Below are 26,165 nucleotides of genomic sequence, written 5' to 3' on the forward strand. Positions count from 1 at the left end.
GCTGCTATACATGTCATCTATGATCTCAAACTAATCATTCTTTTTGTTTTCACTCTTCTGACGGTTTTCAGCTTTCTCTTTCTGCAAATTGTTTAGTTGTATGGTGTATAGCGATATGACCTAGCACCCAAAATACTATGAAAACACTCCATTCTTCATGAAAACGCACAGGAAAGCAAAAACCTTGAAAAAATGATATACGACTCCGCTAAAACCTGGCCAAATCACTGAGATGCCGATTCGCATGGGTTTAATATTCTCACAAGACCTCTGTGTTCGGTAGGTAGGTGATAGGTCATTTGCAGGGGAATTTTTACTTTACAAATTACAGACATGGCCGATTCGCACGGGTTAAGATCACAGACAATAATTGTAATTATTGCAAATGACTAGAGGTCACCAGGTAATACTAATCCCGTGCAAATAGGGCTTTAGTCACAGGCTTTTCACAACATATTTTCATGCTTTGCATGAAAATCAAAGGGAGTAGGTGCATTGAGGGAGCCATTTTTGTTTGGTTTCAGTGAGTTCACATTTCCTGTAATTTTAATAAGGGAATTTTAGTAATTCCACCCAAAGTCTGGCTGTGTGATATTCAATTAACAGTCCAAAAACCCTCATGTGGACATGACTTGTTTCAAAATATTTGATCCCTTCCTCCCCTCTCTCTCTCTCTCTCTCTCTCTGTTGAATGGACAGGGCATATGCACGATGACAACTGCATTTCTGCACTTCTTTTTCCTGGCGTCCTTCTGCTGGGTTTTGACAGAAGCTTGGCAGTCTTATATGGCTGTGACAGGGAAAGTTCGGACCAGGCTGATTCGGAAACGCTTCCTCTGCCTGGGATGGGGTGAGTGCTTGGATCTCCATTACACTTACAGTATCTCTACATCTCTCCCTACTTCTTTACTAATGTGCAATTTTACTGCTCCATCATCATCATGCAGCTGGTGTTTACTTCTCAAATACAGACAATGTGAGAGGGTAATTTTTAAAGGCATCATGAATTGAGAAATACAAATTTCTAAATTGATATGTAAGAGGCAATTGTACTGTAAAAACATCCTGTTTCAGAGCTCAAAACTTCCTTGTTAGTCCAAAAACAGCGTTTATTGAATCCAAGCTCAGAAAACAACTCATTTGGAAGGTTGTCACATTATGACATTATAGTGCAACGTCTACTTGTACATCATCGCGTCTTTGACCTCGTCCACTGGCACGTTAGTGAGCTGAAGAGAGATAGCCTAACGGATCACTGGACTAAAAATAACATTAGCTTCCAAAGGATCCTAATGCTAGGAAAGTAGTTGTTTTCAACTATGTGAATGTCTCAGTTTTTTTGGTAAATCAGTCGCATTTCTGCGCAGGCTTTGCAAACAGTCTTTTACTGTAAGATATGGACCTTTCATGCGACAGGAGTAGATCTAATTATAATGTTATATTCAACACTTTTCACAATAAGTTAATCTCGACAGCTGTAATAGTAAAAACGTAGTAAAAGTTTTCGATAGAGTTCTACATGTAATACTTATTTCATATGCAAAGATGTCAGCCAATCACAGCAGTGGGTGTTTACAATGAAGTCTCACAGCAGACACGCCCCTTCAAACAGAGTGTTTTAATCAGAGGCTAAAATCAGGATAGAAAATGCCCTTTTATTTCTCAATTATGACCGTTTTTTATTTTATGTGCACCTCAGGAAACATTACAAAATTTAAAAAATTCAGTTCATGACCCCTTTAAATATCGTCTCGTATGTTCCATACCTCCCCCGGGGTTTCTTACACAGGACCACTTTACACACACATCAAATTGATTACAGAAGAGCAAACGCTCATCCCTCCAGTTACCTAGCAACAAACAAGGCTCTGTCTTTCCATCATTGCAGTGTTTTGCTGTGTGCAGAGGAAAAAGACATGACAGAAGAAGATAGACAAAGATAGATATGTGAACCGTTTATTAGTTTGGCTTTTTCGAAAAACATTGATGGTGGATTAATTGAATGATTGGGATCTTGAATTAAAGCATTTATAAAACAAGACTCACATTTTAGATCTGAAGTGGTTTGTTTTCAGTATCTCAGAGCTTAATGGCGGAAGACTTGATAAGTGACGTCTGCTATTAAATGAACTTGTTACTCCTGCTTTTCCACCCGTCCGTGACTCCATTCGCTTAACAACTGATGTTAAGAAGTGAGTTCGACCAGACAAAAATAAGTTAAGGATACCAGCAGCTACCTTCCGGATCATTACACCTCTGTTAATGTCTACCTCTAGCATGACATGGCACAAAAATGTGGGACCACTTTATTAGGTAGACATTGCGGATACAGACCAGTCCATCTGGCACCAAAGTTTAAGGTCACTTAAATCTAATTTTGATGCTGTTTGATCTTCAGCAGTTCATTACGACCATGTCCACATGCCTAAATGCATTGAGTTGCTGCCGCTGCTGTTTAGGATGAATAATCTTTACCCTAAACTTTTTTTTCCTGAATGAATTCTATAGTAAACAGCCATGCAGCAATATCTTTTTTGGTTAGTTCAGTGGTCTGTTAAATTCATCTCATTTGAGTTTTTTTTTTTTTTTTGCTTCGTTTGGAACCAAATGGTGTCTCAGTGGAAAAGTACTAATCTGAAACATCTGTTATAGATCAGAAAACCAACAGCTGGTCTGTTTAATTGCATGACCCCTACTTAGGTCATAGGAACACAAGAGGCACTTCGGTCTCACTATCTGGCAGACTATGCTGTGTTTGTGCAGCTGAACTATAAATCCACAGGTATAGTTTAAATCTGTGATGGAACAACCATATCATTATGGACAGTTTCCAGGTCAAACTCATTAGTCCTTCTCAGATATTCCCTCTTTTTTTCATCCATCCAGAGTCTAAATGTTACCTTTGAGGGAGGAACAGTGGCGTCGTGTGCACTGCAGTGCTTTCTCCGATTGGTTGAGGATGAAACTGCATGGTGGCTAGGGGTGGAGCTATGGTTAGGGGAGGAGGCCCACAAGACCCCTCGCTGGTTCTTCAGACAAGCTGATTGCATCAATAAATTCAGCCACCAGAGCGAGAGGGATGGTGTTAATATTCAGATCACAGGACAGTGGCAGGAGCAGAAAGAGCCCTTTCATTATGGCAGTCCTGCTCGAGACCAGCAAACATGAGAGACAGAGAAATGGAGAGAGAGGATTAGAAAGATAGCAGATATGATATACTTCAGCTCAAGACCCGTTTGATTGTTTCAGCCTCTCTGTTCAAAAGCAGGTGTGGTAATTGTATTTCACATGCTGGTTTTTAGTTTAAAACTCCAGGGATTCATATTAAACTGTTTACCTGCTTAAATGTCACAAACGATTTAGAAGTTATGTTGTTCCTGACTTGAAAACCTGCAGTGCTTCTGAAGATCAGCAGTGGCGTTTGCTTAGGCAACTGTTGCTCATGTTTAGGGTTATTTAATCAAACAAATATGTAACCCTAAACACGTTTTTGATGAAGACATGCATGATTAGAGATGTGAAAAATATTGGTACCATATTGGCTATCAGCTGGTATTAGTGAGTGTTTAAACTAAATTTAAAATAATTATAATATAAATACATTTAATATAAAAATATTTTTACTATAAAATTAATAAGGCAATGTCTATGTAAAAAATGTGTGTATAATATATATATGTATGTATATGTATGTATGTATGTATATATATATATATATATATATATATATATATATATATATATATATATATATATACAGTTTGTGTGTATATATATATATATATATATATATATACAGTATATATATATATATATATATATATATATATATATATATATATATATATACACACACACACACACACATTTCCCAAAAAATAAATGTTTTTTAAATATATTATTATATTTTATTAATAATATTATTTTTATTTTAAAAGATATTTTATTTATATAAGAATATGTAGAATTAAATGTCATTTTCAACGTTATAAAACAGCAAAAAAAATCCATACGTCATTGGGAACTGTAGCATCTTCACACTTTAGCATCATAGCAGCTGGTTTTGTGCAGACAAGCACCACTCGCATTAGTTTCTTCTTATACTTGACCTCTGACTGAAGCTGCCGTACATGTGCTGTGAAAGTCTCCTGCTCTGAAGGATTACCCAGTATGTGGCCTTTCATATCACTCCTGTGTCTCTTTTGAAGGATTACCTGCCTTGGTGGTCGCTATCTCAATGGGATTCACAAAAGCAAAAGGATATGGGACACCTCAATAGTAAGACACCTCACTTTTTTATACTTTTGTTCCTCATGTTCACCCAGAAACGTGAAAGACCCCACACATAGCACATGGAAAATCTTACCAATTAAAACAGTAGCATGAAGTAGTGAGTCAGAGCCAAGAGACTGCAACCGTCCCACCTAGTTCTCCAGAGGATTCCTGGATATAAACAGTGTTTTAAGATCTCTTTAGAGTTCTTGTTCCACACTAAAAGTTTCTCATGTAGAACCATGGCATATGGCTTCAGATCCCCAGACACTCAAGGACGATACGACTGTGTACTGCCATGCCCCATTAAGTTGATGCCGGATGTTACATTTTATGCAAGATTTGCTGATATTTTTTTTTGTGTGTATTTGCAGCTGTTGGCTATCTCTGGAAGGTGGTCTTCTCTATGCATTTGTGGGACCTGCCGCTGCAGTGGTGCTGGTAATTTTACACTTTGTTTATTTATAGTCATTTACCAGTCATAACTACACACATCAGTGGCTTTTGTAATGTTTTATGTCATTTACTGGACTAGTCTAGCATGACAATGTTGAAATGGAAAATTGCCTCGCTCCACTGTAGAACGGTATGAGGATTGTGTGACCCCTGTCATTTATATGCATCATTAAGCAGTTTGTTTCTAGACTGAATTAAGATGTAATGTGGCACAGATTCACACAACAACGCTTCTGCACAACACTAAACAGTAGATTTATATTTGTATTGTTCTACTTTTAAAGTACAGCTTGAAGCTAAGTTGTAAAATACTCAAATACAGTGAAAAGCACTATGAATGTATTATTTGTTTATTCAAGGAAAGCTTTTACATTTAGTCAGTGCTATAAACAGTGTATGGTTAATTTACTGCACTTTTGCACTTTTACACTTTTGCAGTTTGATAAGATCAGGCCCTGACAGTGTTAATGTTTGTGTGTACAGGTAAACATGGTGATTGGCATTCTGGTGTTTAATAAACTGGTTTCGAGAGATGGGATCCTGGATAAGAAACTTAAACATAGAGCAGGGTAAGTGCCAATTTAGCAATATTGCTCAAACAAATACATAACAAAAAATGTCAAACTCATAAGCTCTGTTCCAAAACCTATTTCCTGGGTTCCTGACAGTTTAATACAAAATGTATTTTCAATAAGGAAACCAGTTGAAATTAGAAGTTGGTTGGCTTTTAAATGTCATTTATCAAAACAGCTTGCTATGTTGAGCAGCTCGCAGAAACTTCGCATGCTTGTTGCTGCTTCCTAATGTCTTGTCAGTCAACTAGGTGTGGAAATGAGCTAATGAAAAGAAGCACATCTACTCTTTCTTAGCAACATGCTAACGTCAAACTGTTTCAGATTAGACTGTCACACTAAGCTGCCTTAAAAGGTAGTTGCCTATGTTGACAGAGACCTCATCCGGTTTTGAAACAGAGCTGTAGTGTCATCCGATCCAAAGTCACACCATTAGTTAGCCAATAGAGATATTTCCAGCTCAGTACGGCTGCTCAAACAAATTGATTCAAATTCTGGTGCTACTAAATGTGCAGAAATTACACTCTTCACCTTTGATGATGTCCACAAAGGGCCTTATCTCCAAAAGAAACATCCACACTTCTGTTCTGGTATAATCAGATCACTGTGTAAATATGTTCCCTTCGTGTTGTCTGGTTATTTGGCTGTCCTGCAGGCAGATGAGCGAGCCCCATACAGGACTAACTTTAAAATGTGCCAAATGTGGCGTTGTCTCAACTACTGCTTTATCAGCAACAACAGCCAGCAATGCCATGTAAGTACCCACCAATGCCTCAGCAAATCGATTATGCTGAATAAGCGTGTGTGTGTGTGTGTGTGTGTGTGTGTGTGTGTGTGTGTGTGTGTGTGTGTGTGTGTGTGTGTGTGTCCTTACACTTGCCTTGGGGAAGGAGATTGTGTAGGTGTTAAATGAACAGCTGGCTCTTGTTCTCTGTAATATGTAATATGTTGACACTCTTTTGGAACAATGAATTGCTTGCTGTGTTCTCTTGATGATGATGATGATGATGGGAATTTGGACATGTTCATGCTTTCATAACTGGCAAACAAAATCTATCTTCGCTTCACTGTATATGTTCTATAGAGCACAACAGTAGATTTCTGTAAAAGTTATTTTGTGTGTGTGTATATATATATATATATATATATATAATAAAAAAATAAAAATAAATGTTTTATTTTTTTATTTATGTATTTTATACTTGTCAAGGACTAGTCATGAGTCATTCATAATGCTTATTCAACATTCATAATTTCCTCACAAACATATTTAATTGCCCTTTGTCCTTTTAAGATTATTTACATTTATTTGAATTCAAATCAAAGACTGTAATGTTCTGATGTATCTGAAAGCTGGTTGGTTTGTTCAAGAGCTTTTTATTGTGTGTGTGTGTGTGTGTGTGTGTGTGTGTGTGTGTGTGTGTGTGTGTGTGTGTGTGTGTGTGTGTGTGTGTGTAATGCCTTTTTAGGAAATGAATGGCTAAAAATATTTTTGGGACCAAGGCCACAATGCTGTGGTTTTTGTTGTTCATTCCACCATGTCTCTTTGTGTGTCAGGGCCTCCCTGTGGAGTTCCTGTGTTGTGCTCCCTCTGTTAGCGCTCACCTGGATGTCTGCGGTGCTGGCCATGACGGACAAACGCTCCATTTTATTCCAGATCCTCTTCGCAGTCTTTGACTCTCTGCAAGGCTTTGTCATAGTCATGGTCCACTGTATCCTCAGAAGAGAGGTAGGGCTGGAACCATTCAAATCCCTAACTATTCTTCAGCATTTCAACAGACTATATTGATCATTTCTATCGATTCAAAGGTCCAGTTATTTTTACTCCTTGCCCAGTTTTCATTAAAGGAATAGCTCACCCAAAATATGAATATTCTATCATCATTTAATTACCAACATGTCCAAAATCTGTATGATTTCCTTTCTTCTGTGGAACACAAAAGATATTTTGTTTGAGAGTACAATTAAAGTCATTCTTCAGAAGAAAGAAAGTCAGTTGCACATTTTGGTCAGAACTGTGTAGTCATTAATGTGAGTACCACCATGAGTGTGATTTTCTTTCACAAAGCCACTTTCAGACCAGCCAAACTCACCCTTAAAATCTGCCAGTGTCCTGACTGATCCCCAGATGAATCCCTGAATCTCTGATGATCCCTCTGCCTCTTATTTTATCTGTCATTTAGAAATCACGTCTGCTAGGCACCAAATTAAATCCTGATAATAAAATCAAATACCTAAACAAAATTTTCCCTCAATTAACATCTTGTTTTCTCAGAACTCATTACTAAGTAATCAGTTATGGTAATTTAATTACTTTTCCCTTGAAAAAGTAAGGTATTAATCTTAATATTTCTGTTATTTAATTACAGTTACTTCTGATGTAATTGCATTAAATGCTGTGTAGACTTCAGAACAATTCTATATAAAACAGTGGATTTAACATAACATTAAAATGAATGTTTTTAATGTAACCTTCTCCCTTTAAATACTTTGGTCAGTTCAAGAATAATTTATGCAATTTTATGGAATTTAGAAAGTAATAAGTAATGTAACACTTTTCAGAGAAAGTAGTTAGTACAGTAATCTAATTACACTGTTGAAGTAGTAACTTGCCCAACGCTGACTTAGTTGGATATCCTACTTTTACCCCCTGCAGGGAACAATCTGGTTTTTTCAATAAGCTTAAAAAAGATAAGTCATTTGTTGTTTGCATTTGATTTATTTATTTATTTTTTCAGCAGGCTTGTTAGTTATTGTTTTATACACTACTGTTCAAAGGTTTGGGGTCAGTACGATTTTTATTCAAAGAAATTAATACGGCTAGGATGCATTAAATTGATCAAAAGTGACAGTAAAGACATTTATAATGCTATAAAAGATTTCTATTTTAAATAAATGTGGTGTCAATAAATGCAAATCTTAAACAGCACATTTATAATTACATGAAATGGTTCTTAAGCATCAAATCTGCATGTTAAAATCAATAAATCTCATTTTAAAATGTATAACAACATAAAAAAAAGTTATTTGAAATTGTAATAATATTTCACAATATTACTGTATTTCTGATCAAATAAACGCTGCCTCGGTGAGCGTAAGAGACTTCTTTCAGAAACATTTTAAAAATCTTTCTGACCAAATCCTGAAGCAATGTGCCTTTCTGAAATGTTTTTTTGTACACTATGATAACATGTGTTCTTGCTGAGGTTCAACAATGTGAATAAAATGTCGGTTCACAGGTCCAAGATGCCTTCAGATGTCGTTTAAGAAACTGTCAAGACCCCATGAATGCTGATGCGACCGGTACCTTCCCCAACGGGCATGCACAGATCATGGTAAGAAACAAGACTCATTCTTTACACTGTACTGCCACAAACTCAGCAGGAATATGCTTTCCTCCTAATAGCATCATGCCAGATGCAAATGTTTTATATGTATGTGCTGTGTCCTCTTGATGTAATAAGAGTCTGTGTTATACAGTGTTATTGCTTAAACGGTTATGACAGGATATAGAGAATTGTCTTTGGTTAATTAAGAACATCAAATCTTGTATCCATGTCCTTTGGCTTTCCTCTGGCCTTTCCCTTTCTCCGATGGGACCCATTTGTCATATTTCACACCGGTCCTTCTCATCCTTCACTTGCTTGAGGGAGTAATTGCTGTTAAAATGGTTCCGGAGATGTGTGACCCGCGCCGAACCACTGGCACATAATGATCACAGTTCTCATTTATGTTTTGATTTAAAGTTTCTTTACTAGAAGCATTCCACTATAATGAGGCGTCCAATGTGCAGACTGTCTTTGATTCGCCACTGTCGATGGCTCCTCTATTGTGATACCTGAATAATCTGACTCTATTTATAAATGGTTTCGACAGACGACGGTTTTCTCTGTGAGGCTGTGGGACGTGGTCTGACTGCAGACACAAGCCAGTAAAATCGTACCATTTTAGAATAATCCCATGATAGCATATATATGTTGGACTTATTCTAATTTTACATAGTTGATTAAACAGGAAAATGCTTTTATGTCTGCAACTGTCCAAGTTCAAATAAAGTTTTAGTTTGTATGTTTTAGTACTGTCTAAATCAAACTCCTCTTGCATGTCTAATTTTACAATGGCTTTTTCTGCTTCTCTTTTTTTTCCACAGACGGATTTTGAGAAAGACGTGGACATCGCATGTCGATCAGGTAAGAAACAGATGGTGCACTATTAATGCGTTTCCTAATTACTTCTACTCTCCTGGGCCAAAAAAAGGCCCAAGAGAATAAACATGCGGGTTGGGTTGCACATCAGAATCACAGAGAAGTCCCAGTGGAACCGGGATAATCATCCATAGTGATCGTTTTCATAGATAAAGTGTAGAGTTTTTTGATATGTACTGATACATACATCATTGTTAGGACATCATTATTTATTTTTTTAATTCCCTCTTTTTAGTTTCACAGAATATTAAATTCCTACTACTTTTATTGCATTAACCCTTAAACGCATACCTTGGGACCTGGGACATCATTCATTACCCTCCTCATTAATTTTTAGAAATCAACATTCTCAGTATTCCTCAAACAATTTATTATAAATAATATAAAAAGAAAAAATATATACTATTTTAGAAAAATGCCTGTTTCCTAAAAATTTTTGGTAAAAATAAATAAATAAATAATATAGTCCCTAACGACCCGAGGTGTGTAACAGTGTAAGTATATTTTTTCTGCACAACTATAATTGAATCTTAGATGACTGAATAAGTGCAATTCACCTTTGTTCCACACGGTGGCACTGTCTGATACACAATGATAAAGTGATGTTTCACTCACAGTTCCCGCAGGCAGAAAACAAAAGAATAGGAAAAATCATCAGCAAAACTTGAAATGTCTCAGTGATTTACTGCAGAGCAAGAACTGAACACAATCAAATATTAGTGTCACTGTCACTTATGGTGGATCTGGTGAAGAAGCTGTTATTGATCAAAATATTGATTTTTAAGGTGTTGAAAATGATAGTTTTGAGAATATGTTTGAGATGGCGAATATGAGCCAGATGCTGAATGTACTGGGAAATGAGCTCTGATGAGGACAGTATGATGGTTTAAAACATCTGCTCAAAATGAACCCTTCCAAGCTCCAAAAGGTAACAAAATATGCTTTATTTTATTCTTCTGTAGTTGTTACTCTAATATCAGGAGAGTTTTATATTATCACAACTGGTAGAGATCCATCCGTGTTAGATATAGTTCGGGTTCGCTAAAGACCCGAATATGTATAAATGATTGGTGAAACATTTATGCATTTAAGGGTTAATAATATATAAACCTAATTCAGATGTATTTAATGGTGTTTAAATTATTAAGCTCACAAATGTGCTGGCAATTTCAGTCTTTAAAGTTTCGTAAATATGTCTCTAAAACATATTTAGATTAAGTTTTACTTCAGTAAAAAAAAAAAATTTACATTTAAAAATATGTCCATATGTTGAAGTTGTACACATCAAAATCAGAATGAATCATGGTTATGTTATTCTCTTTTATCTTTAGTTCCTCTTTATCTGGCTGCCGTGTGGAATAAACATGAATCCATGAGTGTACTGTTTAATTGTCTCCCCTAAGTAAACTATTGGTGAAGAATAATGAAGCTTTTTAGTCCCTTGAAATTCATTCAAAACAAGATTTTAGTTTCAAGGTCTAGACAGAATTAGTTTATTGTAATACTGAAAAATGTTGTAAAAAAATAAATTAAAAAAATTGCTATTCTTCTGACATCCAGCCTACAAAGTTTAAAACAGTGTGACGTCTTCATTAGAGCCATTTTTCAGTTTTTATGTAGCTCTTATCACATTTCCACATTTGTCCGTCTGCACCGAAGGCGAAAATGTTGCACAAGCACAAGCACAGTCAATTAGACAGTTTAAGACCAATTAGATTTCACTATGGGCGGAGCTACACAGTGTGACGCCACAGAAATAGAAACCAACTGATAAAAGTTCCTCACTTATCACAGCCAGAGCTCATTTTGACATCGATATGAGCCACTAAATTACTTGAACTGCATGTCATGACAGTTGTTTGAATTTGTGTGTGTGTGTGAATCTTCACTTATGGCAAATGCTATTTAAAAACAATAATAATAATAAAACACAGTTGAGTAACAAGGGCACAGTAAATCAGATAATTAGCCTACGCTGTAGCCCTGAAATGTAGCAAGTAACACAATTTGCTAAGCCTTTTGTTTTCGCTTTGAAATGAAGTGTAATATAACAGCGCTCTGACTCTAGTGTTCTTTATTAAAACTGGATTAAGATCAGCTCAGAGGTGATACTGTGTGACATGGTGTGTCCTTCATTAGGACAGCATAATAAAACTTTAATCCAAGGTTTTACTTTGACTACCAAAACAAGAAGGGTGAATCTCATAAAAATTAAGTCATATTTTACCTCTAAATAAAAACAAATAAATAAAATATAATTAATTCGTTGAAGAGTTCAGATGCAAAAGCCTCTAAGTGCCATCTGAAATTTTCTTCTAGAATTATCATTTTTATAACGCTTGTATAGTAAAGTAATTTCACTTAAATGACAATTAATAGGTAATTTGCAATTATTGAACTTAAATATACAAACTTGATCAAATAGTATCATTCTAGAAGAAAATTTCAGATGGCACTTAGAGGCTTTTGCATCTGAACTCTTCAATTATTTATTTTAGGACTATTACTATTTTAAATAAAATACCTATTAGTGAGAAATATTCTCATGATCATAATGCATTATTTTTTATAAACTATATTGCAAGTTTTATACAGTAAAAAATAAAGACCGTACAAAGCATTTACATATTAATTTAAATTCTAAATGTTTTTCATTCTGGATTTTCGTTTTAAATTTTGCATTTTAAAAACGAGATTTCTTTTAACTTTTCTTTATTGCCATGCAAATAATGCTAAATGTAATGGTCATAAAATAAGACTAAGTTTCTTTCTTATATTATATGACCAGGACATGTTGACTGATTTGATGAGATTCACCCTGAGAGTCCTTGTCCTGAGCCTGAAGCCCTTCCTGTGTTCTTCTATCAGTATTCTGCTACACTTCTCAGACGCCATGTTGTGTGATGCATTAGTGTGGACTCCCATCAGAGCTGGAGGATTTTTAAGCAGGCGTTGTTGTCCTCTGGTCTCCTTGTTGTTCTGTTATGAACAGTGGCAGTAATTCCCTTATGGATTTGTGGAGATAGAGCTGTGCTGCAGAGGACAGGCTGTTCTCAGTGCTGATGCTTCTTCTGACATTGCATCTGGAGATGTGTGTGGCTCTTTCAGGTGAACAGAATCAATCCAGTCTAAAAATGGACACATTTCTTTAACAGCAGGTGTTGTACATGAGCTGAATGGATAGTCCTTGCTGAAAAGATCAGCTTAGATGGTTAGTGCTGATGGACTGGCACAACTAGGGGTGGGCGATATGGAAAAATATCATATCACGATTTTTTCCAGAAAAATCACGATTCACGATTTTATCACGATTCTCTTTCATGTTGGTTTTACTATTTTGCAAGTGACTGAGCATTACAGCCAAACTAATGTCTCCATTTTAAAAAACAAAGCCTTACAAGGTAAAAAAGAAAGAAAAGGCAGACATTTAGGCCAAAGTGGCAGAGATAAAAAAAAAGTAAAATAATGACAAAGCTACACATAATAACACAACATAATATACAAATAAAATATGCTTTGTTTTCAGCTACGGTAGCTGTATTTAACAGTAGCATTCAAGAAAGAAATTAAATGAACAAATATAAAAATAAAGCACTGTATAAATTATACATTGATTCTTATTAATGCTACTATTAAAGTTCTGTCAAGAGCAGTGAGTGATTTATTAACATTAAAGGGATAGCCTAGTTCCCCCCAAAAATGTAAATTGTCATTTACTTTCTCAAGTTGTTTTATACCCGCATAAATTTCTTTCTTCTGTTGAAAATAAATTCTTTTGAAGAATGTGGCTAACCAAACAGTTGCTGGTCCCCAGTGACTTCCATAGTATATTTTGTCCTACTATGTAAGTCAATGGGGACCAGCAACTGTTTGGATAGCCGCATTATAATATCTTCATTTTTCATTTTTGGGTGAACTATCCCTTTAAGGACAAGCGGCAGCATGTTTACTATTAGGCTACTGTCCCTTTAAGACTGGCACGCATCTAATAAACACGCATATGACATGCACCCGACTTTCTCTTAAATATTTGCTTTCACTTTAGACATAACCAACTGTGTTTATGTAAAACTTGTGTGTATTTGACAGTATTAGCGCAATAAGAATCGAAAGATAACTTAGTCCATTTACCAGGCGCTGTTTGACAGGCTTTTAGTGCATGTGCGCTTTGGGTGTATGCGCTCAGAAAAGCGCACGTTAGAACTGCGCATCAGCAGGCGAATCAAATGTTTAACCGGCAAGGCTTCAAAGCACATGCAAATAGTGTACTTTTGTGAATTGGTGTCCCGTGAGTATAACTCTACCTCTGCGTTAATATGTAATGTGAATGTACGTCTCGTTGTTGAGAATGTCCAGACAGAGGCGCCAGAACTGCAAATACAATGCATTGTAGCACGCTAGAATTGTAGCTTTACAAGTTAGTCACTTGTGTCAACATAAACTCTCACTAGCGCCGTGATATGCCCAATCTATTATGAAATGTTCTGATTGGTTAAGTTGCTTGGTTATCTGTGCTTTTCAACTTTTAAATCAGTTCTTTATAAACAGCGTATGTTTTTTTTGCATCACACATTTTTACTAATGATATTCCTTCTACCCGCAGCTCTCCACAAAGACATGGGCTCCTGTCGAGCGGCCACCATCACCGGCACCCTTTCCCGCATCTCTCTCAATGATGAGGAGGACGAGAAAGGCCCCGAGGGGCTCAATTACTCGACATTGCCTGGCAACATCATGTCTAAAGTCCTCATCCAGCAGCCCTCTGGACTTCACATGTCCATGGGCATGGGCGATCTGGGAGAGCAGTGTATGGACAGCACAGCAGACATGAGACGGGCCGTATACCTGTGTACGGACGACGCCACCAGGCAGAGCGAGCAGGAACTGAGTGTCCACGACCTGACTGGACACCCCCAGCCGGGACAGATGGAGACTGACTACATCATCATGCCTCGCAGTTCGGCGTCCGGGTCTAGCAGCGTCCCCACCCTGCTGAAGGAGGACAGCAAGATGAGCATGACTATGGACTCTCTGTCGCACGACAGGCTGATGCATTACAAGATGGGCGCAGAGTTTAACCTCGGCCACTCGGGGATGGAGCACATGGGAATGGAACAGCAGTATCCCGTCCAGGCCGAACACATGCAGAATCTTCCCTTCGAGCCACGCACGGCTGTGAAGAACTTCCTGGCAGAAATGGAGGAGAGCGGAGGGCTGTCACGGAGCGAAACCGGTTCAACTATATCAATGAGCTCTTTAGAGGTGCGACTTCGAATCCAGCCAGTTAGGCAGACGCGTACTTTACACTAGTACATCAATGCAGAGGCTTCTAGCTGTACAAGTGTACCGAACAGTGCAATTCTTAATGCAGTGCTAGTGCAGCGCATTTTTACTGTTGCCACAAGTGTCTTATAGCGGCCAGGGTTTAGCATGTCCTAAACATGCAGTTTAAGAGTATCTTGCCGTCAAGTCATGATTATTGCGCTTTTCACAATCTATGTTTTTTAAAGCAACTTCACAGAAAACTGTCTTAATCCCCCAAATTAAGGCAAAGGCAAATGGCAGGTAAAAAAAAAAAAAAACTATTATAAATATTGAATTTGTGAAGAATAGGAAGTAGTGACATCTTTTCTTCCATATTTTGATTGGTTCTGTCCAGTGGTTGTTGATTGACCCCTTCCTTCCTTACAATCGATCTCCCTCCATCCAGTTTATGCAGACTAAATGATTGGAAAAGTCCAGCATTCATCATGTCATTCTGACATTTTGATTCAAAATTAAAATGATTAAAAAAGAGCAAATTTTAATCTCATGCAATTTGAAGGAGGGTTCACCCCAAATTGTTATTTACTCCAGACCTATAAGCCTTACTTTATGCAGATCGCAAAAGAAGATATATTGGTAACACTTTACAATAAGGTTCATTAACTAATCTGTTAACTAACATGAACTAACCATGAGCAATATATTTGTTACTGTATTTGTTAATCTTTGTTAATGTTAGTTAAGAAAATATAAAGCTGTTCATTGTTTGTTCATGTTAGTTCACAGTGCATTGACTTTTAATAAAGTATTAGTAAATGTTAAAATGAACATTTACAAAGATATAATGAACTGCACTTATACAGCATTTATTATAGTTCATGCTAACTAATGTAGTTAACTAATAAACCTTATTGTACAATGTTACCGATATATCTGTTTTTCTTTGTCCAGATAATGAAAGTCAAAGCGGTTCAATGTTGTTCAGATCCCAACTTTCTTCACAATATCTTCTTTTGCGTTAAGTATGTACAACGGGTCAAGCGTTTGCGTACTTATGTAGAGTTTGTGTGGCCTCAAAGGTCACTTCAGAGGCACTGTAAGACATTTCAACCTCTCATCATTACTGAATCATTGAAAAGCTTGTATCGACCAGCTGCCTTGAAGGGAAAACACATTTGAGCCAGATCCACAGCTGAAACCATTTCCTGCCAAAAGCTTCAAGGATTACAAGTCTAGCTCTGATGTGCAAGAAACTTGCTCGTATGTGACTTAAAAATGGGACCAAATGTCAGATTTCAGCAGAATTATTTCTCTAGGTTTCATAACAACATTATTTTTTTGTCTTTTCTGTCTTGGTTCTACAGAGAAGAAAGTCGAGGTACCAAGATCTAGACTTCGAGGTGAGTGAAACCTCTGCTTGGCGAAGTGCATGCGTAAGGCCTTTGTTGCACCAAGCGAAGGGCCATTTGTTGCGTTTGTGTTTCACCCCTTTAATTTACAACTACTTTGTGTAGCACTTAAGCTTATTGGAGTAGCATGTCCTGACACAACTGCGATTTATGAAGCGTTGTGTGGTTTAGCGTAAAAGCAATGCTGTCAGCCACCACATATTCCCATTTTATCCTTTTGCATCCCTTGACTTCAAGCTGAAAATCAAAAAATAGCCTGTATATTTTCACATTTTTAAGGTCACTTGCAGTATCCCCCAGAGCGTTTCAGCCCTTTACCGAAAACTGAAATTGAATGTCAAGTGCTACCACTGACCCTTCATATATGCCAGTGCCGTTTGTCATAACCTTGTCATAGCATTCAGACAAATTTGCAGGGTGAGCACGGCGTTTTTATACGGTGATAAAAATTTTGAAAGTGGCCAGGTTTTTTCCTGTTGCAAAGTTCTGGTTCTCAGCTTGACTGAACTCCAAATCCCACTCCCTACCCCTTCCCCTCCCCCCTCCTACCCTTGCCATTGCAGAAAGTCATGCACACCAGGAAAAGGCATATGGAGCTGTTCCAGGAACTCAATCAGAAATTTCAAACCCTGGACCGATTTCGAGACATACCAAATATGGGCGGCATGGTGAGTAACAGGAAACGGGGTTCAGTGTGTCTCATTACCAAGTACTGGGGGGTGCCGCGTTGTCTGTGTTTAGCTGTGTCTTCTCGTGGCGCCCCAGTCTTGTGCACAGGAAGTGAGTGACTGAAGGAATTAATAGTTATCCACCCAATGTATTCATGTGGAAAAATAGCACGCCGCCTGCCCCGGGGGGTGGAAGAGGAGGTATTAAAGGATGAGAGAGAGGAAGAGCGACTGAGCCGTCATTGTGATCCATGCTCATGCACTCATTCAAACACAAGGCCATAAGCTGCTAACATGCTTATTATTTCTTTTTCTATTTGCTAATCATTGCTTGGCGAATGCACGGGACAAAAAACCCTTGATTTGCTTCAGATATTGGAGAGGTTCTCAGTGCTTTCCGCAGTATGCTGCACAAATGATCTGTAATTGTAAGGCCGGTGGGATTATTAGACTCGAGCAGGCCAATTGCAACACAACTGCATTCCACCACCCAGCACTATGTAGAAGACTAGCGTTCAGTGTCATTTTGGGTTACAATCTCCAGCTTACTGGCACGGAAAGATTCACTTTGATTATAAATGGAGATTTTTAGATATGTTTCTTTATTTAATTAGCATGCATTTTCTGTGATCAGATCACAATCCAAACGCTCTTGGCGTCGATAAAAGCCAGTGCACTCAAGACACATTGTGATCGAATCACTGAAACCACATTCTGAAATTATTTAATGCAGGTGTAAATGTTAAAGGGATAGTTCACCCAAAAATGAAAATTACCCCATGATTTACTCACCCTCAAGCCACCCTAGCTGTATATGACATTCTTCTTTCAGACGAATACAATCAAATGTCCTGGCTCTTCCAAGCTTTATTATGGTAGTGAATGGAGGACGAAATTTTGAAGCCCATAAACGTGCTCAGGGGGTAATAAAGGCCTTCTAAAGAGAAGCAAGCGAAGCTATGCGTTTGTGTAAGAAGAATATCCATATTTATAACTTAAAAAACTAAAATAACTAGCTTCCGGCAGACGGCCTAAGCAAGCCAAAAGAGTAACCCCTGATGCAATGTAGGAGTAGCGTTAGCTTTGACGCCTCTCGCGGTTCAAACAAACTCAAGCATTTCTCTTTAAAAAATTTCGTTTTAGACTTCTAATTCGTGACTGGTGTTTTGTTTTTCTCTATCCTCTGCGCTTCCGCATTCGTCAATGCGTCAGGTCAAGGGTTACTCTTTCGCCGTAAGTCGGCCATTTGCCAAAAGTTATTAGTAGTTATTTTAGTTTACGGTTTTAAATATGGATATTTTTCTTACACAAATGCATCGCTTCACTTCAGAAGGCCTTTATTAACCCCCGGAGCCATGTGGAGTACATTTATGATGGATGGATGCACTTTTATTGTGCTTCAAAATGTCGTCCTCCACTCACTGCTATTTTTTTATATATCTATGATTGTATTCGTCTGAAAGAAGAATGTCATATACACCTAGAATTGCTTGAGGGTGAGTAAATCATGGGCTAATTTTCATTTTTGGGTGAACTAACCCTTTAAAGGGATACTCCACTTGTTTTGTAAATGGGCTCTTTTTACAACTCCCCCAGAGTTTTACCGTTTCCAAAACCATTCAGCCGATCTCCGGGTCTGGCGGTACCACTTTTAGCATAGCTTAGCATAGATCATTGAATCGGACAGGACCATTAGCATCTCTCTCAAAAAAATGACCAGAGTTTCGATATTTTTCCTATTTAAAACTTTAAAATACTTCTGTAGTTACATCGTGTACTAAGACCGACGGAAAATGTAAAGTTGCGATTTTCTAGGCTGATATGGCTAGGAACTATACTCTCATTCCTGCGTAATAATCAAGAAAGTTTGCTGCCGTACCATGGCTCCAGCAGGCGTAATGTTATGACGCAGCGCCTGAAAATAGGTCTAATAGGTTAGACAAACTTAGTCACGGTCACGTTGGAAGTTACCGAGCTGGGGACTATTTTCAGGCGCTGCGTCATATCATTACGCCTGCTGAACTCATGGTACGGCAGCAAACTTTCTTGATTATTACGCAGGAATGAGAGTATAGTTCCTAGCCATATCAGCCTAGAAAATCGCAACTTTACATTTTCCGTCGGTCTTAGTACACGGTGTAACTACAGAAGAGTCCAGTTTTAAATAGGAAAAATATCGAAACTCTTTGGTCATTTTTTTGAGAGAGATGCTAATGGTCCTGTCCGATTCTATGATCTATGCTAAGCTATGCTAAAAGTGGTACCGCCAGACCCGGAGTTTGGACTGTTAATCCAATGTAGAATCACAAAGGCGCTTTAACTTTTTCTCCTCTTTCATTCACTTGTAAAGCATTAGCGTTCTTTACCGTGAGAATATTTCTTAAGCAGGGAATAGACCAAATGCTTTTTAAGCAGTTAATGTGACGGAAAGCATTTTGAATTATCCATCAATGATGTGAAATTTCTGTTTAATGCAATCTTTATTGTAGTTTGTAAGTGGCATTTCCATATTGTGCAGCTAAGTGCGATTTAGATGCAAGCGTCCAGACACGATCGTGATTCAAAATGCACGAGTAACACTTTACAATGAGGCTCTATACTTCAACATTAACTAAGGCATTAGGCTTCATGAACTAACTGTGAAATTATCCTCAACTGCATTTATTAATCTAGGCTAATGTATACATACATTTCAAGTTGTATAAATTAGCATTAATGTATTATGAAAGAACATGAATTGCCAATGAACAATTAGATTTATAAGTTAACCTAGTCCTAGATTAATAAATGCTGCAAAAATGTTCCATTCTTAAGAACCCTAATGCATTAGCTAATGTTAGCAAAGTGAACCTTATTGTACCGTGTTAGCAATGCATGTTTATAACCGGTGTAGTCGTAGCTTCTGTGTCCATTTGGTCACGTTACTCTTTTACCCATGTTCAATCAGCTCTGCAGGACTTTGCCACTCACTGCCTGTTGCTTAGTAACCAACCACTGAAAGAAAAAATGATCCTGTGTTTTTATTCACTTGAAAAATCTGAGATGTTCCTGAATCTGGAAACACTCCAAACATGCTGTCAGGTCAAACACTTTGATTACTGAGCTCTGGATGTGTATGTGCAGCGGCCCCAAAAATGTTTTTGGGACACAATGTATGAATGTCATTGCATGAATTAGCAAAATATCAAACCAAGTGACATGACATTTCTTTTCAAGAAAGACCACACCAGCACAGCATCATTTGTTGTTGGCCACTTGTATTGATAAGTTATATCTAATGCAATGACTTTCATATATTTCAAGTGTCCAAATATTTTTTAGGGCTGATGTAAGAAAACATGAATTAAAGCTTGATGATTCATGTCCATGAGCAACTTTCTATGTTTGACAGCATATCTACAAGTATCCATATTGAGATTTATTTCTAACACGGCGCCTTCTTGTCCTTTTCCGTAGGACAAGGCAATGCAAAATAAGAACCCCTGGGAGAGCTTCAACCCGGCAAGTGAATATCAGAACTACGCCACAATGAATGTACTAGAATCAGACACAAAGAACTCTCTGGAGATGACTACCGCTGAGTGGGAAAAGTGTGTCAGCCTCCCTTTGGACGTCCAGGAGGGAGACTTTCAGACAGAAGTCTGAGGAATAATGAAGCGTTAGCAGGGACGCGGATGAAGGTGGACATATTTTGCACTGATCAAAAAACGCAGAAGACTTTTCATGCAGCCTTGGAAAGACATATCTGGATTCTAGGAGTATAGCAGGGACAATATGTGCCAATAAGATTTCAAAAAAACAACAAAAAAACAAGGAAGGACGGACAAAAAGATGTTAGAAAAAGACAAAAAACATCTGTGTTATCTTTTTTTTTTGTATTCTCACTCGTGTATTTAGTGGGGGGCAGACATGTACAATATCAAAACATCATGTGTTTCAAAAGTACCACTTGGAAAACATTCGGTTCCGGAAGCGCTATCTTTCCAGACGAGACCTCAAAGAGAAAAACGACACGACGTGACGTCCACCCACGAGCGGCGGCTGGGTTCGGTTTTTTGTTCGGCGGGAAACGAGCCCAGGAACACAATGTATATACTTGAGCAGGTTTTTAAAAAGTTTATAACAAGTCCGTTTGGCCATGACTACACTTTTTACTTTATAATATGAAAAGACAACTATTCAGAGGCAAAGAGGATTTTTTTCTGTCATTTAAAAATGAATGTTTGTCAAGCTACATTCTTCATTGCTTTAAATGCAATAAAGGTAATACTCACTTTTTTATGAATAATATATTTCAAATCTTTAATACTGCAGAATCTGCCTGGAAGCTCAGTAAAGCTCTCTCATCTGCAGCCCTGTATAAAATATTTAAAAATCAAAAATGTTGTATGGTGTAAATAAAACTTTTGTCTACATATGTTTTACTTGTGCCAAGTTTATTTTAATGAGAAAAGAGAAAATGCCAACTTGATGAGAGAGTTATAGCGAAAAATGTTAACATTTGAAAAAGGAATGTAAATAAAAGAGGAAATATGTTCGTACTGCTTCAGAGAACTTGTCGACTTACTCCTGTGTCGTGCTACAGTACGTGTCTCTGCTGACGCCTTTTTCTGGACACACCAATCCCAGTGGACAGTTTCTCATTCTCAAAGTCCTTCCTTCAACAGCAGCAGAAAAATGCTGTATAATGACTTGTCAGACCTAAAGGCAAATAACAACAGGGGATTTTTAACAGCCATTAGTGGAAAGAGGGAGATGTGTTCGGCAATGGCTATATAAATAGCACAGCGGAGCTAAAAATAACAGGAAGTGTAGTCACTTCTGGGTAATGGCGCACCGCATATGGTGTACCTTAAATTACGCTATCATCTGATAATCTGACAGTATGGAGAGAGAGTCCAACCAGAAAATCTACAAAACATCTTGCACTTTAAGGCGACACTTTATTCCGACACTTTATTTAGTCAACTTTAGATATTCTGCTAACTATGAAGTTGTCTCCCCCTCTGCTACAAAACTAAAGCTGCGACAGTTGAGTGCATGAAGAGTCCAACATTCCACACTTTGTTCTCAGAAATTAAGTGAATTATCCAGGTATTTAAAGTGCATGTTTTCTTTTTGGAATTTTCAGTGTGAACACTACTCACACTATTTATTCTACAAACCAGCATAGAAAAGTGCATAAATACACAAATTGACAACTACTAGTCATTTTAGTATTAGACTGTCTGCTTAATATCTGCTAACGCTTTATTTTGATGATCGCCTTATAGACATTCAACTGACTAAGTAACTTTGCAACTACGTCAACTTATTCTATTAACCTGAACGCTAACAGTCTACTAATACTCTAAGCAGAGGTAGTTGCAAAGTTACTTAGCCTATAGTTAGAAGAATGTCTAATGTCGAAATAACTTTTAGTAGCCTATATATGAGTGAAATAAACATTTATGTGGTTAATTTGACTGTTTTGGGTTTACAGTGGCACTAAATGCTGTTTCTGCTGGGAAAAATCACTTTAATAGAGTGGAGGATGAATCTGGGATTGCATGTGTGATTTTAATGGGTATCAGCCTTTGAGATTGGGCGCTCAAGGCCCATATCGGAAGGTAAGCTGAAGTTGAGGAGTATAATCCCTTTTTAAAACCGCTTTTACAGTCCCATCTGTCTTCAGCGAGAGTCTAGTCGTATCTGGCAAAAGTATTAAATCTAATCCCAATGAGCTCCACAATTATCTCCCGGAAATATTGTTGAGGTCCAGCTGGACGAGACTGAATCACAGTGCCTTTGATTGACAAGGTGTGTGAGTCGTGACATGAGTTTGCTGACACAATCTCATTGTGTGCATTGCATAATGACACACCAGATTTCTAAAATAGTAAATGTTGCCGGGTGAGTTATAGCAGTAAAGAAATGCTCCTGATGTCATTCAGAGCTGCAGGTCTATAAGTAGCAGCAGTACGTGACAGCATGGCCTTTTTCTGTATTTGGGTTTCAGGTGAGCTCCACTTGGGAAAAAACAGCCTTTTCGCTTCGGCTGTGCAAATAACACTATGAGCTAACACTACCAGCATCATGCTGAACACACTTAACAGGTTTGCCTCCAAATTCAGAGACTTGGATGTTGTTTTGAGGGATTTAGATGGTAAAATATCATGGCATTGGAAGAATGCACTGTCAAAAACAGTTGTGACAATCTTTGGGCCTTTAAAATGGGTTATAGTTTATTTTGATAGTCAACTATAGCCATTCTACTAACTATAAGTAACTAACCGTCATTCATTTGCAACTACTGTAACTCTCATTACAGTATAGTAGATTGCAGCTAGGTTAGGGGTCAGGTGAGTAGAATAAGTCGACATGCACTTGCAAAGTTACTTATAGTCAGTATAATGTCGGCCCAGATCCGGGCCACATCTGTTACATGTGGCTTCAACATATAGTTACCAGACGTGGGCCGGATCTGGGCTGACATGTTGCTGTCTGGGTGTTGGGGGAGCATCAAAATAGTGTAAGCAGATATTAAGCAGACAGTCAACAAATACTCGATTGACTGCTAGTTGCAGTTACTTACGTTTAGTAGAATGTCTTCAACTTCATAGAAATGAAGTGTTACCAAAGATCATTGTACTTGCTAGAAAAAAGTTAAGTAAACTCAATAACTGATATTTACCGAACTAGTAAAATGAATGAGTGCAGCAGAGCTCTAGTTCCCAGCATGCTTTGTGTCAAACTGAAGAATATCGAAAATAAGGATTTTGTGTTTTTGCACATGCAAATGTATAGTGATAGTCTTGTTGCTAGTTATATTAACACATGCAAGTCTGCTATTGCTAGCTACAGCAGCAGCTAATTGTAAAAGATTTGTTAATATGGTGATTATGCAATCAAGTTGTACGAGTTAGCTTAAAGGGATACTTCACCTCTGGAAAGATGAATGTGTATTTAAAATGGGTCATTTATGTAGAAGAAATGTGAAATTATTTTTGAATTTTGAGCTTTCTAAACTGAGAAAATCCAGAAAATTTATTTTTGGCTTATGTGGATGAAAGACAACAACTCCCAGAATGCACTTGCTTCGCTGCCCTACGAGGCCACTCCCAAGCCACGCCTACCAGTAAGAGAGCACAGGCTAGGCTACTAGTGAGTCTCCGTGATGAGTCTGCCCGGGATTTCGAGATCGCCCAAAATGTCCGGGATTCGGCTTTTGCGTTCTACAGTCGCCATTCATAATGTTTACTGTGGCGAGCAGGACGAGGCTGAGGGCCGCGGGAGAACTATGAGAGGCTGGTGGCGTGATTACTGATAAGCGACACCTGTGAGACGCGCCGGTCTCGTATCTCTCACGGAGGAGCGGGAATTTTCTTAGCAATGTTAAAACGCACATCAACCGATCACTTGTTTAGTGTTCATGTAAACACTACATTCAGATTCACCAATCGGAATGAATTCAGTTAGATTGAAACAAAAGGTGTGCTTGTAAACAATGAATGACGACTGCAGAAAGCAAAAGCCGAATCCCGGACATTTTGGACGATCTCAACGGCCGGACATGTCCGGGAAAAAGAGGATGGTAACCCCTAATACTCAGCTTTCTCCTACTACTCAGCTTTCTCCACAGAACAAGAGCCTGCAAGCTTAGCTTCCAAAGAAAGACGGCTGACACTGTGTGTACATTCTGTGAGTGAGATCCCACCTCCTATGGGCGGGTTGAAAACATGCGGGACAGCCCCTCCTACTGGCTTTAGTCTTTAGCCTCTGGCCAAAATTTTGAGGGTCGAAAATACTACAGGTTTTCTACTAATACAAAGCTTAATGCTAAATCCTGAAGTATCCCTTTAATAAACATTCCAATTGCAATTAACATGTTTGTGGTAGAACAACATTTTAAGTTTTATTAACTTAATCTTGGAGTTGATCAAATCTTTTGAGTTCCGCCAACTTATTAGGGTTTACAGAGTGGTTTATAAATATGATTATAGGACAGAACACTAAACTAAAGTGAACTTTGCAGAGTTTAGATGACTCACTCAGGAACTCAAGAAGTAATGTAATTAAGAAAGAAATTGTCAGCTGTCCCAAACAGTGGACAGCGTGAAAAACAACTCGACGTGCTTATGTAAAACGACTTGTTAGTTTCACTTTGGAGAAGATTGCAATCTAATGATGCATATTATCAGACAAAGCATTCATTAGTGCACGAATGTTGACCTCCGAGGTCAGAAAACACTGTAATGAGTTGTGGAGGATGGGACGGGTAGTGCTCTCAGTGACGGGAGATGTCACTGTATTAAAAATAATAAAGAGCATGAGACAAGCCCATTATGACATTGACAAAACACGCTGACATGCGCAACAGATCCGAGCCCCGTTCTCCATTCTCCACGGGCCGAAATGAAAACACGTTTGTCCTCCTCTGTTCTTCAATGTGCAAATCAAAATGTCAAATCCATCACATTACAGGCCAGCGGGAAATCACAGCAAATGAAATTCTGCACACACACACAGTGAGTGGGCCCTGGTGGGTGCTTGTATGTCCAGCAGGGGACACATGGAGAGGTGAAACAGACTCATCTCTGACAGACATGCCGGAGAGGGAATTGAAGCGTATGTCAACCCAGACACTGTATTTTCACTTGTGCTCAGATTACAACTTCCATTCATGATCAGAAGGGACCACTGTTGATGTGAACAGGCAAAAACGTGTTTCTAACAGAGTGTTTGATATTATTTTTATGTAAGGGATAATGGATCGCAGCTTTCATTGATCAAGGACCAATCACAGTTTGTTTTGTTCCACGTTATGTTCGTTTTTTTTTAACCTGTGCATTAAACAATTTTATTGCACAACTTTGAGTCACTGAATTGTTCATTCAAAGCGAATTTTTTTTTTTTTTTTTTACAGATTAATTTTAAATGGACTGCAGCAATGAACATTTTGTCAGAACCACTTGTAAATTACGTTATTTTGTTCAGTTGTCTGTTCAGAATCGTGATCTCGGTTTGAAACCAAAAAATGTGAATCTGAATTTATCCGGAATCATGCTGTTTTACTACTGTATAGTTAATGAGCAAGTACTATAAAATATGTTTTTCCCTTCCTGTCAGTCACGTTCGACATGGTATCGAACCGACACTAAGAGGACACCATACATGGTAAACGGAAGCTCAAGCAAGTTTGTTTGACTTGTGAGAACCAATGAGGTTCATTCTTGTGCTACGCAGCACGTTTGAGCTTCTGCTAGAACCAATGAGGTTCATTCTTGTGTGTTACGCGGCTCGTCTGAGCTTCCACAAGAGGTTTATTCTCGCACGTCA

The 26,165-nt window shown here is 38.0% G+C and overlaps 1 protein-coding gene across 3 annotated transcripts in view; it reads left to right on the forward strand.

Annotated features, from left to right (window-relative positions):
- Positions 1 to 21,430, forward strand: part of adgrb3 (adhesion G protein-coupled receptor B3) — a 179,977-nt gene extending 158,547 nt beyond the window's left edge. The window contains exons 20-31 of one of the 3 annotated variants that reach the window (XM_082154408.1): positions 700 to 850; positions 4,209 to 4,278; positions 4,647 to 4,713; positions 5,212 to 5,297; positions 5,956 to 6,054; positions 6,858 to 7,029; positions 8,540 to 8,635; positions 9,451 to 9,490; positions 14,109 to 14,767; positions 16,135 to 16,170; positions 16,743 to 16,847; positions 20,304 to 21,425. In XM_082154408.1, the coding sequence (XP_082010534.1) occupies positions 700 to 850; positions 4,209 to 4,278; positions 4,647 to 4,713; positions 5,212 to 5,297; positions 5,956 to 6,054; positions 6,858 to 7,029; positions 8,540 to 8,635; positions 9,451 to 9,490; positions 14,109 to 14,767; positions 16,135 to 16,170; positions 16,743 to 16,847; positions 20,304 to 20,492 (1,770 nt within the window). In that variant the 3' untranslated portion in view covers positions 20,493 to 21,425. Of the gene's footprint in view, positions 1 to 699; positions 851 to 4,208; positions 4,279 to 4,646; positions 4,714 to 5,211; positions 5,298 to 5,955; positions 6,055 to 6,857; positions 7,030 to 8,539; positions 8,636 to 9,450; positions 9,491 to 14,108; positions 14,768 to 16,134; positions 16,171 to 16,742; positions 16,848 to 20,303 lie in introns of all 3 variants that reach the window. The other 2 variants (XM_082154410.1, XM_082154409.1) reach the window with 2 other exon arrangements.
- The last annotated feature ends 4,735 nt before the right edge of the window (positions 21,431 to 26,165 follow it).

Source organism: Leuciscus leuciscus (genome assembly GCF_965113295.1).
Source record: "Leuciscus leuciscus genome assembly, chromosome: 22".
Lineage (NCBI taxonomy): Eukaryota > Metazoa > Chordata > Actinopteri > Cypriniformes > Leuciscidae > Leuciscus > Leuciscus leuciscus.